The sequence below is a fragment of the Etheostoma cragini genome, chromosome 21 (assembly GCF_013103735.1).
Source record: "Etheostoma cragini isolate CJK2018 chromosome 21, CSU_Ecrag_1.0, whole genome shotgun sequence".
Classification (NCBI taxonomy): Eukaryota; Metazoa; Chordata; class Actinopteri; order Perciformes; family Percidae; genus Etheostoma; species Etheostoma cragini.
Genome location: NC_048427.1, coordinates 7,532,556 through 7,550,387, shown reverse-complemented (window position 1 = coordinate 7,550,387; position 17,832 = coordinate 7,532,556). Strand labels below are relative to the sequence as shown.

At 37.5% G+C, this 17,832-nt stretch overlaps 1 protein-coding gene across 32 annotated transcripts in view; it reads right to left on the bottom strand.

The window, feature by feature from the left end:
- Positions 1 to 12,188: 12,188 nt before the first annotated feature.
- Positions 12,189 to 17,832, bottom strand: part of LOC117937096 (calcium-activated potassium channel subunit alpha-1) — a 93,312-nt gene continuing 87,668 nt past the window's right edge. For 19 of the 32 annotated variants that reach the window (XM_034860796.1, XM_034860795.1, XM_034860769.1 and 16 more), the window contains 2 exons: positions 15,314 to 15,342; positions 12,189 to 14,428 (listed from right to left, as the gene is read on the bottom strand). In XM_034860796.1, coding sequence (XP_034716687.1) covers positions 14,277 to 14,428; positions 15,314 to 15,342 — 181 coding nt within the window. In that variant the 3' untranslated portion in view covers positions 12,189 to 14,276. Of the gene's footprint in view, positions 14,429 to 15,313; positions 15,343 to 15,841; positions 15,872 to 17,832 lie in introns of all 32 variants that reach the window. The other 13 variants (XM_034860797.1, XM_034860798.1, XM_034860785.1 and 10 more) reach the window with 3 other exon arrangements.

Here is a 17,832-nt window from a genome sequence, read left to right as displayed (position 1 = left end):
TACTTTCTGTTTCAGTCATAGACTGTTAATATTAATTAATTAATATTAACGTCAATGGTTTCAGAGCTAAGTAGCAAATGTTAGCTTGCTAACATGCTAAACAAAGATAATTGTATTTATTAAACCTGCTAAACATCAGCATATTTACATTTTCATTGGTAGAATGTTAGCAGGCTGACATTAGCATTTAGCTTATGCTTGTCACTTAATCTACTACTAAATGTATTAAGGAGATGGTTGTCATTAATGTTTTGTCAATTAATCACCTGTATAATTATTTAAGCACTGGTTTCAATTTTACATGTCCACTGAAGTCATATCTTGATAGCAATCTTTTTAATGGTAGTTATTACTTAAACAGGTTAAACATCCAATACACATTAACATCCAATAGAGCTTCATCAGTGAATTGATTTATTGTATAATTCTATGCAAGAACTGGTGTGAAGCTGAGTTTAAAGGCATCTTTCCAGGCTGTTATCTGGCTGTCGTGACTTGAAACATTTCCGACATCAGATGCCCTCTCTTTCATTTCAGCAACAATGAATCAAACAATGATACACTCTAATGGTCTAATGACTAGTAATTGGATTAAAGGGATTCCAGATTGATTAGCATCTGATTCCAAAATTACTGTTGCCTTAGCGAGAGCTGCGGTGTACAGTCTGCAATCCCTCAAGTCTTTAAAAAAAAAATCCCTGGTAGATGTGGGTGGGCGGCAATTCCAGTGGCCTCAAGATGGTTGCCATCGACAATCTCCACTCCTGGTCTCTGTGACAGCTCTCATTATTGGAGTCCAGCAAATACTTACCAACTGATAAAAGCATATCACACCGCAGAGGAAATTGAAATCCGGAGGACATAAATTTCAGAGAGTTCATAGTCAGAAGCTAATTTAAGGAAGATTAAATTAATTTCAGTAACATCCATTCTGTCTTGACAAAGTCAGTACATAACATAATGTAGCTCTGTTGCCTTGAGATAAGAGGAGAGTCATTTTAGACTGGGCACAGCAGTAGCTGAGGATCAAGCCCTAATCCTATTGCTGCAACCTTTTTTACAGAACGTCATGGAGGATACAGAGTGTCTGACAACCATTATTTAGTAAGGGGATTTTAAAAGTCCTTCATTTTAGTGTGATAATTTAATTGACTGCTGACCCAAAGCCTCAGGACACAACTTGCCTTCATAAACCGTCAGATTAGTTTTCATGTTCAGTCATAGTTCTTATTTTGTCTCACATCAAAGCCAGATGGCAATTTATTATTTTTCAAGAAATCCAGTCATGCAATATCTCTCTTTAGCTGAGGCTTTAACTTTGTATCATGTTTCTTCTTTTGTTGTAGAAAGAAATGTTATTGATTATATTTGATTTAGGAATTGCATGTTGGGTTTGGAGTTGCATTTATTGATTTATTTGGCATTTGGAAAGATTGACTGAACAAGGTGACAGACACACAGCCTTACATATTATTACCGAATAACGAGCTGAATTCCTGATGTCCCGTACTGCAGCTCGTTCATTGCCCATTCCCATCCTAATCTAGACATCAAGAGTGAATCACTCAACATGTTGGTGAGTATGTTCTAAGTGTGATTTGTAGTAATGTGCACTCATGTCACTGGGATTTTTGAATGAGGTTTCTGAACCAGATGTTTTTGTCTAATTATGGTTTTCTATAGTTGCTATTGCTAACTTGTTAGCAAACCGTTGATTAGCTAGCATACAGCAGGCAGAAACATCACCATTCATTTGAAGTTGTGTTTGTGTCCACCTGACAAAAAATTAATATTTTCACAAAATATTCAATGTTCTTATTCACTACTCTTTTTTTCACAGTAGCTCTGTTTTGGTCCCTAATTGGAAAATGTACTTTGTTCTGCTAATTGTCTGATTGTCTTCAGCATGTAGCTGCTCACTTTGTGTTTGGTGCTGGGCATGGAGTGTAAAGCGGGTTTACCAGAGTTTGGTTGCTGAAAGTAGCTGCCGACCTGCTGGAAACAAGGATAATCTGTTTCATACAGTTAATGGGCCATACAACCAAAACGGTGAGCTGGAGTTGGGTGATAATTCTTTGTAGGTTTGTAGTAATTTGATTTATTTGTTAATATTAGGTCTGTTAATCGATTCAAATATGTAATTGCACGATTGTCCATAGTTAACTCACAATTAATTATTTTTATATCTGTTCTAAAAGTACTTTAAAAGGGATATTTTTCAAGTTTTTGCTTTATCAACATGGGAGTGGACAAAGATTCTTGCTTTATGCAACTGTTTTTTTATTGCAACAATCCAAAACAATGACAAGTACTGCCAAGAATATTCTCCAGAATAAACTCAAAGGTACTCAAAGTTTACTCAAAGTTTGCTCAAAACTCAAAGGTACTGTTTGCTCAAAAAATATGCTGAAAGCCCAATATGGCGAACTCAAGCCCATCAAGCAACAACAGATGGGCATATTGACCTGAACGTAACATTACTTGGTAATAGTAACACAATGTACTGTCCCAGTTTAACTTACACTTGTAAAGGTTAACTAAACATAACATTTTTTTAAGCAGCTCAACAACAAAAAGAAACAGGTCGTTGGATGCGATGCCTATTATTTCAAGCAAACCCTTGTCCTCTATGATGTTAAATGGCCTGCAAGCAACAGCCACCAATTTAGCTGTTTGTAGGTCAATTTTTCTTCATGTTGGAGCTCTTTTATCTCCTCAAAAGTCTTTAGAAATCTTTAATTCCAAATTTCAAACATAATCATCCTCACTCTCGCTCTGAATCCTATTTACAACGCAAAATGTATTGTATGTTGCTTTGTAGCATACTGTATAGCTTGCCTTCATGCTCCCACTCTGTGAAATATGGCCTTTTCTCTCAAGACATAGTCCTCGTGGTTAAGCTGTCTAAATGGCTAATGAATTACAGATGAACATCAATGCAAATTAATCTCCTGCAAGTCCCTGGGTAATATGGCAACCATTTAAAACTTTAATCAATAACCCTGAAGTTGAAAGCGTGCAGGCGCCGCACTTGTTTGGTCACAATAAACAGAACGCAGACTGCAGACTCCTCTAAATCATGGTGACAAGCACAGTCACGCTAAATCACTGGAAGTGAAAAATAAATGTCTGCATAACTTTATTGGCTGTGTCTCCATGTTTCCTTCAGGACTGGCGGATATCAGCGACAACAGTGGAAAATCAATGATTTATAGTCTGAACTAATACTTCAGTTCACTATATTTGTTGTTTCATATGACGTAATATATATTATATAAAAATATTGAGCAGGCCAAAGGAACAATTTATTAAGTGTTATGCCCTGATGACTTCAAAATGTCAGTAAGTTTTACTGCATTTTAACTTACATATTTTACTTTATGTAAATACTTTTCAGCTGCAATTAATTCAACATCATTGTGTACCAGTGGCATTTCCATTTTATTTCAATTCATGTCAAATTATGGACTTCAGTCATTATTCAAACGCTTTTTATGGATAATTACATATTTCTATAGATTAGAAATGATTTTACAGTATATAAATAAAAGGTACAGTATATAATAAAAATGATGACCAGTTTCTGATATTTAACACTGTAGAAGGTAAAATATTCCTAACAAAATAAATCTCTGAGTGTAGCCAAATCAACTGATTGCCGTTCACTGAATTCACTGTGATTGTTTGAGTGACTTTATTTATTCCATGATATAATGGATAGTACATCTGATCTATAAATAATATAATGTATGTGTAATAATATAATGTTCCCACCTTCTATACTGAGCTGAGGAATTTTATGCACAGATTCATATGCCGATTAACAAAGTAATTGGATACAATTTTAACAGCCATAATCAACCCTGCACTTAGTGATACCAGCTACACCTCCGAGCTCAGGAAATACTGGAACACGCATCTGTACCTGTTTTAATTATTGGGTATGGCTAGTTGAATGCCTGTATGTATTTGTTTGTTTGTACTCCTCTTGTAATATGTTATGTGTACTTTTTTATCTGGACATTGAGTCTGTAAAATAAAGTTTTATATATACTGTACGTCATATTTTATCAATAGTCGTAATAAAAAAATGGAAGATGTTAGACCGACATGCAATATATACAGTGTACAGTGCCCAAGGTACTTTAATCCTTTCATGCTAATGCGTCTTTAAATGTCTGCAGACAATGAATGTCATACAACTGCACTTTTTTCTTCTCTTACCGACACAAAAACATTTTCTCACACTCCTCTTCATCTTCCTTGTTTTCATGAATTTGGCCCTCATCCTCCTCTCCACCTCAGACAGATGTGTAGATGTGAGCTCTGCCTTTCCCTCAACCACCCTTCCTCCCACTATCCCCTTCCTGCACTCCATCTTTCAGAACTGTAACCTACAGTCGCCAGCTGTGCAGAGAGCCCCAGAGTGTATTTACAGCGAGCTGCACTTTATCACACACAGCTGCACAGCTGCCAACTTTACTCGGGGCGTTCTCCAGCCGCCCTGCCTCTGGCCATGTTTTTTGTGCCGGTGAGATCCTGCATCGCTGCTGCATGCTCCTTTCTCCCCAGCTGCTGCCCTGCTGGAGAACGTGGGGTGAACTGTTAATGGCCTGTAGAGTATAAACAGCAGTGTCCAGCCACTGCCGCTGGACAGGCTTACAGCACAGACTCCAGTAAAAGCACAAAAATAAAACAAACAGGCAGCACCATTCAGAGTTTTACCAAGTAAATAAGTCTTGTCATACAGGGTTTAACAGTGCTCTTTTTGTTTCCCACCTTTCCAGAAAAGCAATGATGTATCGATTCTTGCTTCTCTCTGTTAGCCTCTTGTTGATATTTTGACACAGCATTAAAATATCTAACCATTGTCTGGCCCGGTAACCGCATAAATCTGTCTTGAGACTGCAGGGGGCCTTGTGATGAGCTGCCTCCTTCCCCGCCGACCTCTTGTCCCCAGGCGGACAGAGTGGAATACATTCCCCCCTCTCTCTCTCTTATACAGTCCCCAGTGTCCTCACAGCCTATCAGGATGGAGAGATCCCCCCCCCCCCCCCTTGCTTATCAGGAGCCGTACATCTTCTGCTGGTGCGGAGCCTTATGCAAGGTGACAGCTCCTCACACTTCAGTGTTCGGATCACCTCAAGTAGCTCAGATATCGGAAAAAATGAGCACACTTCCCACCACGGTGACCAAATGTAGATTGACTGAGTATCCGCAGGCCGCGGCACCCCTATCCTCTTGTCCTGACAGAATAGGCCTGCTGGTAACTCTCTACATAAGAGAGCGGAGTCTGGAGACACATCAGAGGGGAAAGCTGGCTGTAGACAGAAGAGGCGGTTGTTGGTGGTGGAGGGGAGCGAACACTTTGAAGCCATCGGAGGTGATGTCAAGTTTGCTTAGACTCAAGGATGGTGTTTGAATATGCTGGCCACTAATATGGCACCAGTATCTCTGTCCTCATCTCTGTTTTCTGTCACTATGTACAATCTGGTCTCGTCTCCTCGGTTCTTGACAATGTCCTTTCACATCATGTTATTGCACACTCGGAGCTGCAGTCAGCAAGCCGTCACTCAGCTTCTTTGTCTGAAAGTCGGGCCCGTTTTGCCATTAATGCACCTGGCGCCTCTGTAAAAGTGATGGGGAATACGCTATCCGTTTTCTCATCAGGAAATCATTGGTGGTGGAACACCGCTCGTGTTATTTACACCTGAATGTGAAAGTGGCATTTACTGTGACAAGATTTAAATCTACAACCTAACCTGCTGCTTAAGAGGTCTCTTTATGCAGAAGAATCTAGGCTTTTGGCCTGAAATCTATAATGTATACATCAGCGCAATACACTAATATAATTTCCCTGCCCTGGGCAAAAATGCACTCATCCACAATTTTTCTTGAGCATGTACATATATTTTATTCCCTTTGGGTTTGTTGTTTATTTTGTGTGTGTGTGTGTGTGTGTGTGTGTGTGTTTGTGTGTGTGTGTGTGTGTGTGAGGTCAGCTCACCCTGCAACCCCTCTGGAAAGAAGCTTAAATATAAAAAAATGCATTTTACGTTTCTTCTAATTGCTAAGTTTATGTTAAAGTCATAGCTCAGCAGCATGCTATGTTTAGGCATTGATCCCTTCAAAGAGTTCGTAATCTTTCTGTCTAGACACTATCCTGAGGCAGAAACCGAGTTTGAAGGTCAGACTCCAAAATTTTTTCATATCCTGTCTTTTTGTAACATTAAACAGAGCAGCCTTCGATCACTGGTTATTGATTTCTTTCATGTATAGCATTCTAATAGAATGTGTGTAGTAAAAAGTAATTTTCAATAAAAAAAAGGATCATTTTTTGTCCCTTGCTTTTCCATCATATAATGTGACTATTGCCTCAAAAGCCGTGGTTAAGCAAAAAGGTTGAGTATTCATTTATTAAATTTCCACCATTTTTTAGTATATCCATTTGGTTGTTCACATATGATGAAATCAGCCATCACTTTATGGCCGCACAACAATCAGACACAGCCCTCCAGTGTCTTCAGCTGACTCTTCTGGGCCTGTCAAGTCCTCCTTCAATCTGGGAATCTGAGCAGTTGCGTGGAGGTTGACATGATTGCCTTTAAGCAGCTCCTCTTAGCCGGTGACACACAGCTGCAGCCAGGCACCTCTTCTGACAGTAAGAGCACTATGATGGATTGCCTTGCCAAAACTGCTGATCAAAGAAGGTCAAAGTTCAGATGTGTGTCTGGCTGCGTGATCCATGTGATATCAACAGAGATGGCTATTTCTCAAACATCCAAGCGTAGGGCTGATAATGTATTTTGCTGATAGTTGCCTGATTGAGCTGCAGAGTAATTGTCATCAGTTATTGGGATTTGAGTTTATCGATCCAGCGCGTTCAAATAAACCTCAGAATCATAATATAGTACAAGTAGTACTTACTTATAGTACTTAATCTTTGACCAGTATTCATACGCACAATAATAAACATAAAATACCATCTTTGGGCTGCAGCAGTCTTCTGCTGAAAAGAGCAGACGTTTAAAAGTTTCTGACATGTGTCGCGCTACCATTGAGACACTGCCACTGATGTGGGTGGAGCTGACAGCATCCCAGCAATGAAGATGGCTCTGGGACATACCAAGTTTGGTATGTGTCAGCTCTCATTTTTGTCAGGATACATCCTAAGTGAAGTTAGAATATGTAAACAGCCTCATTAAAAAGGGAATTCATATGAAACATTTTTGGGCGTAGTGATGGAAAAAATGTTTTTGACGTTTGCCCTCACTCTCCTCCAGATACTTAACACCATGTAAAGAATAGAGTATAGTATATTATTTAGTGAGCATTAGTCATTTAGAGTGCATTATTCTTTACATATTTGAGCAAGGGCCAGGTTATTAGACAGTAACTAGTCTGTATGAAGTATTCCATCCACGTTGGAAATCAAAAGGTTTATCAGCTGTTCAACACGGCCCCTTAAGGCGGAATGAAAAGCCGGCCATTATGGAGAGGGGGAGACGTGATATCATTTATATATGAGGATACCTTGTTGTTGATATTCTCTCTCCTGGAAGGCATTCACAGTGTTGCACTCTGTCAACATACAAAAAGTGAGAGAAATGCTTATGTAACAAACGAAAAATAGAGCTAGCAGGGAAAGTTCAAACCCTGACTCCTTTCTCACCTCTACAGATAGCCAAGTGTGTTCCTTGCTCAGGGAATAGGCAATGTGCATTACCTAATAAGAACAATTTCATTCAATTTGAATTCTTTAGAATAACTTGAGTCAGGAGGAAATAAATAAGTGTCCCTGCATAAAGACCGTGGCTGGAGTGGGAGTCTTTTGCAGTTGAGGTGACTAAGGAGTCTTATTTCTGGGCCAGATTTACATTAGTGACATTTATCATTGAGAGGGAAGATGGTATAATTAGCTTGTCAGTCTACTTTAGGCTGAGCTGGCGCTCTTTGTGAAGAAGAATGGACTGCAAGTCCAAGGAGCTGACAGGCAGTCGATAATGTGGCAATTAATGTCATAAATAATTCTAAAGCCAATTCTATTTAAATGGACCTCACCCTTTAAAACAGCACTTTATTTCCTATCACTTTATGGTGTGTTCTATATCAAACAGCAGGGGTAGATTTTCTTTTTTTATTTCTACATATGGCCGGCATATGGCGAAGCCATAATGTGAGACATAAAAATCAGAAGGGCCATGGAAGAGATATATGTGTTGATTTAGTCTGCTGTTGACTTATGAACGGCTTCCTTACTGCTAAAGCATCAACTGTGGTAAAAGGCAAATACAAATTGTAAAACCACTTTTAATCATTATTATATTGCCTCCATGTTGCTAGCTACATACAATGAATTCAGCTGTTAAAGAATGTGAGTAAATGTAATTGCAGTAGTGGTTAAATATATCAAATGCTCCCTCTGGCCTTGGGAGGGTCAAGCCCAGTGTGATATATAGAGAAGACTGTGATGGCTGAAGGTCGTGTCAGCTTCTTCTGCATAATGCATGAATCCTGTAACTCTCTCTGACTCCAATCTTCTGAACCCGAACCTTGGGATGAAAATTTTACTAAGTAAATCAGCAAGCATGCTGGCATTTCTATTAACCTCCAGTGTGGAACTGACACAAACATGAATCACAGTAAATAATATCTTGCAAATTGTAAATCATGTTTACAACTGGTGCTGAGAAGTGATATTATTGGATAGTGCCATCTGTTTTCTGTTTGTTACTGCTAATTATTTTGCACAGAAGCAAACAATTATTTATTTAATTTTTACAATTAACAACAATTATGGAAATGCAGTTAATGCTGATACTGAACCAAATTACATTTACCCAAGCATTTATTTGTTAAACCCACCCACAAACATCCACAGATTGTATTTTATTTTATGGTAAAAAAAAGTAGTGATATTCTATTAATATGCAGGTTACATTTTGCTTTTGATGGCTGGTATTTCCTACTTCAAAATTGAAAATAGCCAAGAGCTTTGATTTATGCATGCATGCATGGAGTGAAACAAAAGAAAAGGAAATGTTGACCTTTACAGGGAACATAAAGGGTCAGTGTGGCAACTGTGCCTTACAGGCAAATTGCCTCCCAGTACCGGCAATCTGTCCTTACAACTGGGAGGAAATTCTTATCTTTTACCATTTGTTTCCGTTACGACGGTAAAAATGTGGAGAGGCACAATGTATCTTTCTGTGTACAGGTCACCTCACAGCAGCTATTAAAACAAGGGAACAATTAAAGCCCTGGTGATGGAAATGGTAACAAAAAGATATAACCCAATTAAAATCAGATTCAGAGAAATATTAAAGTAGCAGCGCAGAGAATCTTTGTTTCAGACACTGCATGCAAGTCTGCTAGCTCTCCTGCCCAGGGTAAACTAATGCAAAATGTATATGGCCCGTGGCACAAAAGATGGTGGTGCGGTTCAGTACAGAAAAATCTGTGTGCTAAAAGCTTGAAACATCTGTGTAAACACATGGCCTTTTTCCAACCATGTAGTCAATGTTCTCATAGCCTTAAGATAGATGTCCAAGGCAATATACCTTGCCCAGGGGCCATGCTGGAATGGCTTTGAACATCTGAAAAACCTTAAGCTTCAAGCAATATCCACTTTTAATATTCCAGCTTGACAGCAAAACATAGAAGAATTCAACCTATGGCTTGTATTTGACTCTTTGTTTTTCTCATTAGATTGATCGTACCAGTGCAAGGTAGAAATGTTTTGGAATACGGACGCTTTAATGATGCAGTGATATCTTATGGTTGTTTTCTTTTTGCCAGATTATTTTAAAATGAAAGAGATTGTTTTATATAAGACTGTTTGGAAAGGCAGGGACAAACAGAACAAAAAGAGAGGACCCTCTGCTCTTGTTGTTGTTCTTTAATTCTGTTAATAGCCCAAGGTAAAGATTTATCTGCTCTTGTCAATTTACCTCAGCCTCAATATAAAGCACCAAGGTCACTTTTTCCATGCCTGGCCCACAGGATTAAATTGTCATGTCACTCTAATAGGCAGCACAGGGAATCATTAGTCCAGCTCAGCTGTCTGACTGATAGGCATTTCAGTCCAATCATGGGAGTGTGCCGCCACAGGCCAGCCAGTATTGACACTGTGTCAGGACTGAGAGGGGATGCCTTAATCAGCCAGGACACTCTCAACATTGATTTGACAAGCTGTCGTAATGACCCCCTTGTTTTGGTAAAGGATCACTGTTTATCCAGGCTGGCATTGATGCACTTGGAGTGCTGCATTGTCATGTAAACTAGTATCACCAGCCAAGCCTGTGCAGCTGGAAGAGAGTTATGTTCAGAGGTGTGTGTGTGTGTGTGTGTGCGTGCGTGGGTTAGTGCATGCGTGCGTGGGTGAGTGCATGCGTGCGTGCGTGCGCAGCCCAGTGTTACTAACTACATGTCTCAACTGTAGTTTAAAGAGAGGTCGCTCAACTACTGTTAATCCTTTCCGATTTATAAATTTCACGGGCAAAAATATAATTTTTATACATTGCGTCAGCTCTGTGGAACATCATTCAGTGAATTCTCAAGCGTCAGTAGACTGAGAGGACTCAGTTGTTAAAGAAATGGCTTTTACATTGTCAATCATAAATCTGCTTACTGACACCTGCTGTTACAGTCAGTAACATTCCGTTGCTAGTAGCAACCCCTACTGGTACAGTTCCTTGTTCCATAGCAGTTAACTCATCATGGATAGCCACCATTTTTGTCAAATGTACAGCTGTACAATTAATTTATGGTGATTTTACTATGTTTACTTTTACTCCTATTGATTCATTACTGTGTTATACTTCTTTTGGGGACTGAACGTGGATGTTTTACAGTTGGTGGGCCATGTACACTGTAATTTGACAGCTAACAGAAGTCATAGAGATGGCAGAAGAGTCTGGTTTGTTTGATAGTTTTGCACATTTTTCAACCCTCCTTAAACATGAAAATGTATGATCTTTCCCTCTCCGCTTCCAAGGAGAATCCCATGCTATTTATCTAATGTGTAGCTAAAGTTAGCTAGTTACAGTAACATGTTTGACAAAGAGGTTAGGTAGGCCAGTGGTTCACAACTTGTTTTGTAATGTAACCCCACAGGCATTAGATTGGTTCAAGTACCCCTTAAGGCTCTGACACACCAACCCGATGGCCGACCATCGGCAGAAAAGGCAGTCAGACTGACTGCCTCTCTGAGTTGGTCAAAAAAGTGTCTCGGAACACACCGAAGCGACGCCAACTTGAGCATACGTTCAGCGCGTGCGCAAGATGTAATACGTCCCCATAACAGCAGGTGACACTAATCTATCTGTATTGTCGCCCAGAACATGAAAACCGGCAGCTGATTGGATGAACGCGGGTGGGTCTGGCTTCTCCGGAATTTTGTCATGCTCATCCCGCTCAACCAATCAGAATGGTCATTAAGTCCTTAAGAACCTTACCAGACTGTCCAACAGCCGATAATCAGGTTGGTGTGTCAGCAACTTTAAATAGATAGGATGGCACTTGTCGAATTGTCATTTCACTGCAGAGAAAACACAGTGGCTGTGTTGAATAGGTGACTGTGTATCCTGAAAATGTCTTTGCATTTTTTGTTTGGTTAATACTGAGGCTTATCATACCATTTTTTTTTTATCCTGTTCATGTGATAATTTTCCTCCTAATCATTGGGATTCAACTCAACCATTGAGATTATTTCTTTTAGTTCCATTTAAATTAACAGATTTCCTTACAGCTCATATTTATAGTAATCAGGTGTGATGGTGTTATGCTACATGTGTTTGTTTACTAAGAAGGTGACACTGCCACTGGCAGGAAGATCAGGGAAATCAGTGGCTTCTCTGTGAGGTGTTACACTTATATTATTGGCATTCTGACAGTCTCCCACAGCGCCATGGGGTATAAAATAGTTATCAGGAAACATGATAGGCCCTCTCCATCCCTGAGGTGAGAATGTGGGGTGTGTTTTTCATCAGCCATTATCCAGAGGGTGCACCGAGGTGCCCTGTGTTACATGATCAGTCTGGCAATCAGAAGGTACCTTATGTCATCATCAAAGGACAAGGCTAAACATAGTCCTTCTTTGATAGATGCATGTGTAAAATGTGGCCTACCAATGGTTTCTGTACTGAGCCCCATGTCTAACCATTAGCCATGCACGTACAGAAACGTCCTAGAACACAATACATCAGCTTTTAATTTGTGAAAATACAAAATGAAATCATGTACAATTTTATGTACAAGCCTATTTATACAAGACAATAAACTGTATTTATTATTGGGTATTATTATGACATAGTCAGAAATATCAACTTAGCACTGTCGCATTGTATCCACAAGTCAATGTGCTAAAAAGAAATTCACGAAACAATACAAACTAGACCGTAATGCCGAATTTCTCTCAACCCCACAGGTACAGTCAAACAAGAACACACTAGAAAGAAATAGTTTACATTAAGCTTTACAGATTTCTTTGAAGAGTACATAAAATGAATTGCTATCAGGCTCTGCTATTGAAGATGGATCATTTCAAAATAGTTTTAAGACTTCAAATTATTTACTACAGTTCCATTTATCTCCAGGGAATCACAGCCTTGTATTAAGAAATTCAAAGTATTTAAAACCATTTGTCTCGGAGTAAAGAGGAAGGTGCATTTCTCAGTCACAGAGCAGAAGTGACGTGTCTTAAATTCAGCTAAACTAGCCTCTTTTCGCTACAGTGGGTCTTCTGAGTCCTCCGTTGGCTTCAGCACTGCCTGGCACCTTGCTGGCTCTGAGGAATGGATGGTTTAAATGTTCTCTGTGCCTGTAAAAATGTCACATCCTCTTTCTTTTCTCATCCAACATGAGTCCTAGCCTAGACTGTGACACATCCTCTGTGGATTAGGCTTGCGTTTTATTTTATATCTTTCTTCCCCCTTCATTGATTCTGAACTAAAGTGACAAGAGTGCCAATATAGCTATGTTTTATAATTTAAATAAGATTCATAACCTCTGCATTCTGGACTCATGCATTTACAAATGATCTGTACTTCATTAGGTGTTTGTTTTATGAATGAATCAGATATAATTGATCACCAAGATGAACACATAAATAGCCAAAATAACATTTTATGATAGAGCTGTTTCTCATGTATCTACAAAAAGCTTGAACATGTATAACTATGGCATTAAGATTGGTCATGGAGAACATAAGAGTGCTTAATGGCCTCCAAGACAATCTTGTGTCAGGCAGTGCTTCCAGCCAAAGAAGGACTTAAAGATGCCCACTTTATACGATATGAGGCTTTTACATTCAATCTACATTGTTATTATATGGTGCCATGCTATACCATAGTATTTAGCTGTGCTGTCTATGTTGTCTTAGGTAAATAAATATCTCTGTCACTGTATTATAAACTGTATATTGTTATTATAAATCAGATTTTGTTGGTCGACAAAAAAACAGCTCTATCATATTTGGCTATTGTCAAAAAGATAAAGAGTATTCCTAACATTTTACCCCTGGAGAAACTTTGCAGATACTTAAAAGCTGTACTTAATACGATTTCTGGGGTTTTGGACATTGCAACCAAATTGCTACATGAAATAACTTATAACAAACGACTCAAAAAGGCAAAAAATAAGACAAATATAAATGGATAAAGATAAGGCTGGAGCCAAATGCCATTTACACATGGACACTGGCCATCCTAACTGTCACAAATGTTGTGAATTAGCTCCAAATGGCAAAGGAATCACTGAGTCAGTCACTAACAATGCCATTGCTGTGGGATCACAGGTCGATGTCAAATACACATCTTAACATACTGTACAGAATAACTGCAACACTGGGTTAAGTCAATGCAGTAGTAGTTGTTCATCAGCAGTTAAAAATGCAACCTTTACAATAGCAAAACAGTTATAATAATCACCTCATTAAGTAGTTTTGGTTATTTTTACATTGCTCCTTCAAGTGAAACTCATTCCCCAAAATAGAACAAAAAGTCATGGAGTCTGGTCACCAATAAAGATTAGCTATGCAAACTAATAGTTGAGGGGTTGCAACATTTGACTATGATTGTCTTCATGTATATTTTATGTATGATAATAAATCTGCTTGTACAATAAGCTGCAGGGGTGAGTGAGGAAAGCAGTTTGTGTTTGTCTCATCTTCGTCAATTAATGATTAATGTTTGCAGATGAGAAGATCACCTGAATCCTAGTCTGACAACTACACGATGAGTCTTCTGGGAGTCCAGGTGTCAGTGTGTGTCCAGAGCTCAGCACTCATCTTCTGCTTCTCTGATGGGTGGAATCAAGCTGCTTGTGGATTTATTCTGACTGACTTGGTTGATGGCGAGCTTATTCACAGGCTTGATCTGCATGGTCCTCAGGTGGGTATTCTCTGGCTCATCTGTAAACCATGTCTTTTCTGAGAAAGAGGCAAAATCATGCAGAGACAAAGAAGAAGGACAGTTAATGCTGCATGGACATCCATGACAATGTCAGTGTTTCTTTTTCAACTGCACACAGAACATAGGTAGGACATTGTAAATTTTGAAAGAAATACTCATTTTGTAGAAAGACGTTTTGACATGATAAAAGTATGCTCCAAGATGACTTTTTTGAGTGGCAAATATGTCTTAGTGTCCCAGAGAATGGCTTTTAATGTCACTCATCTCATGGCCAAAAATGTGTGTATATATAAAGTATTCACGTATATACAGTATATATACCATACGGCCATTTAAGCATGCTGTTTTGTTGGGTCAGCAGACATCACCAGAGGTTACCAGTTAAACAAAGTGTTTTTTCATACGTCAGTGTACCAAATTAGAAGTTAATACTTTTAAATTCACAGTCCATACTGTAAAGGGTTTTATCTTTTGAAGGGGCTTCAGTCTTCTGATGCAACTTTCTTTTCTTTTAAAAGGAAATGGATAGTCTGGCATCATAAATCGCTGGTGATTCATCCACTTGGCAATGTCCATAGTCATGCATTTTCATCAACATGACTTAAGGCAGTGGTGCAGTACATTAACACATATGCCAGTAGATTCATGTTGCCAATAATAAAACATCAAACATCACTTGATCTAGAATAAAGTGAAGTAGCATCAAACCATTCAATTTCAATCACATTCTACAGTTAAACCTACAGTGAGCTATATTGCATAGGTCATAACTATGCAGTCCCGATGCAGTCATTTGGAAACACTAATCTACTTGGCTTTCATTCAGAGGGCAAAATGTCAGCAAGGACATGACCATATTCAATACATTATTTAACATCATGCATAATCATTCACATCCATACCTTGGCCCACTCTATTCATCCTTGTTGCACTTTGGAAAGAGAAAGTGGTACACTAAATGTAATGTGATGGTATATACTAATATGACCATTAATAACAGAAACTGCACAGCATAACAACCAAAGGTATAAAAACAGCAGATGCTCTCATTACAGATGAATGTGAAATAGGTTAAACAGTAGTGTTTGACCAACAACTCAAAAATTAAGAAAACAGAACAGTATCATGTCGGATAATCTTTAAGTGCCACTTCTATGCATTTAGCCACTGTAGCATGTGTCAAGCAGCCATATTGTATGCATGCCTGCTGCCAAAGCAATTGAAAAGATGATGTCCATGTTTAGATTCCTATTCTGAAACCCAATGAGCAGCATGCAGCTAACACAGCAAGTGTGTAATATAATATACTTTGATCAGCACAAAACAAGGAACTTCGGGGAGAAATAAACGTATTTCTATATATGTGCTATGCAAATGGGTTTGTGCAACTGAACATGATTTTTTTCTTCAAATAAGAACAGATTACTAACCATAGAAAGCTTGTAGTGTTCATTCAGCAGCTGTGAAAATGTAACATGCTCATATATTTTTTTAAATGAACAATCACAGAATAATTGAATGTGAAAATGTTCCTATGGAAACAATATATCACAAAGTACTTGGAGAACGCATACCTCTGCCAATTCTGCAAAATACTTAATATGTCAGTGATAGAAAATGTTTAGACATTTGTAATCAAAATAAACACAGATGGACAATGATGCTTATTAACAATAGCAGCTGCAATATTTGGGAAAAAACTCTTCATCTTGTCTGGGAATACTACATTGTCTGATGTAATGAGTTAAGGCCGTTTACATTTGTTATGTTGCTGTATTGCCAACCATAGTCACAAACTGCTCTTTGTGTGATTGTGTCTGTGTTGAATGCAACAGTTGGGAATTTCCAGTCTTCTTTGAGTATCTGGTTCCGGACCTATATAAGGTGCCAGTCCAAGTCCGTGTATTTGCTGGAGGACTTCACAGCTAAGCTAAGTGGGAAACCTATAGGACTGTAGCTTAGCTAATTTCCACATACCATACTATGACTTTTTTCGACATACTACACTATGACTTTTAATGTATTTTTTCGACATACTATGACTTTTTTCACATACCATACTATGCCTTTTTATGATATTTTTTCCAACATACTATGAGTTTTTTCGACATACTATACAATGACTTTTTATGATATTTTTAATGATTTTTTTCGACATAATATGACTTTTTTCACATACTATACTATGACTTTATGTGATTTTTTTTTTCCGACACACTATGACTTTTTTCATCATACTATACTATAACTTTTTAGGATTTTTTTCGACGTACTATACTATGATTTTTCAACATACTTTAATAATGACTTTATATGATTTTTTCCCCCCAACATACTATACTATGACTTTATTTTTTCTTTTTATGATATTTTTTCCGACATACTATACAATGACTTTTTATGATTTCTTTTGAAATATTATACTATAACTCTATATTTTCCGACGTACTATGACTTATGATTTTTTCCCGGAAAAACTATATTATTACTTTTATCGACATACTATACAATGACTTTTAATGATTTTTTTCGACATACTGTGACTTTATTTTTTGACATACTATATTATGACTTTATATGATTTTTTTCCGACACACAATTACTTTTTCGACGTACTATACTATGATTTTTCGACATACTATACTATGACTTTTTAGGATTATTTTCCAACATACTATACTGTGACTTTATTTTTTCGACATGCTTTACTATGACTTTTTATGATTTTTTTTTCCAACATACTATGACTTTATTTTTTTGACATACTATACATTTACTTTTTATGATTTTTTTTCGACATACTATACTATGACTTTATTTTTAGACATATTATACTATGACTTTTTATGATATTTTCTCCGACATATTTAGATTTTTCAGACATACTATACAATGACTTTTTAGGATTTTTTTCCCGACATTCTAGGATTTTTTTCGACATACTATACAATGACTTTTAATGATTTATTTTTTGAAATATTATACTATGAATTAATATTTTCCGACATACTATACTATGATTTTTCAACATACTATGCTATTACTTTTTATGATTTTTTCCAACATACTATGACTTTATTTTTTTGACATATTATACTATGACTTTTTATGACTCTTTCCGACTTTATACAATTTTTTTCAACATACTATGATTCTTTTCAACATACTATGCAATAACTTTTTATGATTTTTTTCCGACATACCATACTATGACTTTATTTTTTCGACATATTATACTATGACTTTTTATGATTCTATTTTATTTTTTGTGATTTATTTCAACATACTATGCTATTACTTTTTCCGACATATTATACTGACTTTTTACCATTTTTATAATTTTTCATGACATAATATGACTTTTTTCGACATACTATACAGTTACTTTTTGATTCTTTTTTCGACATAATATACTATGACT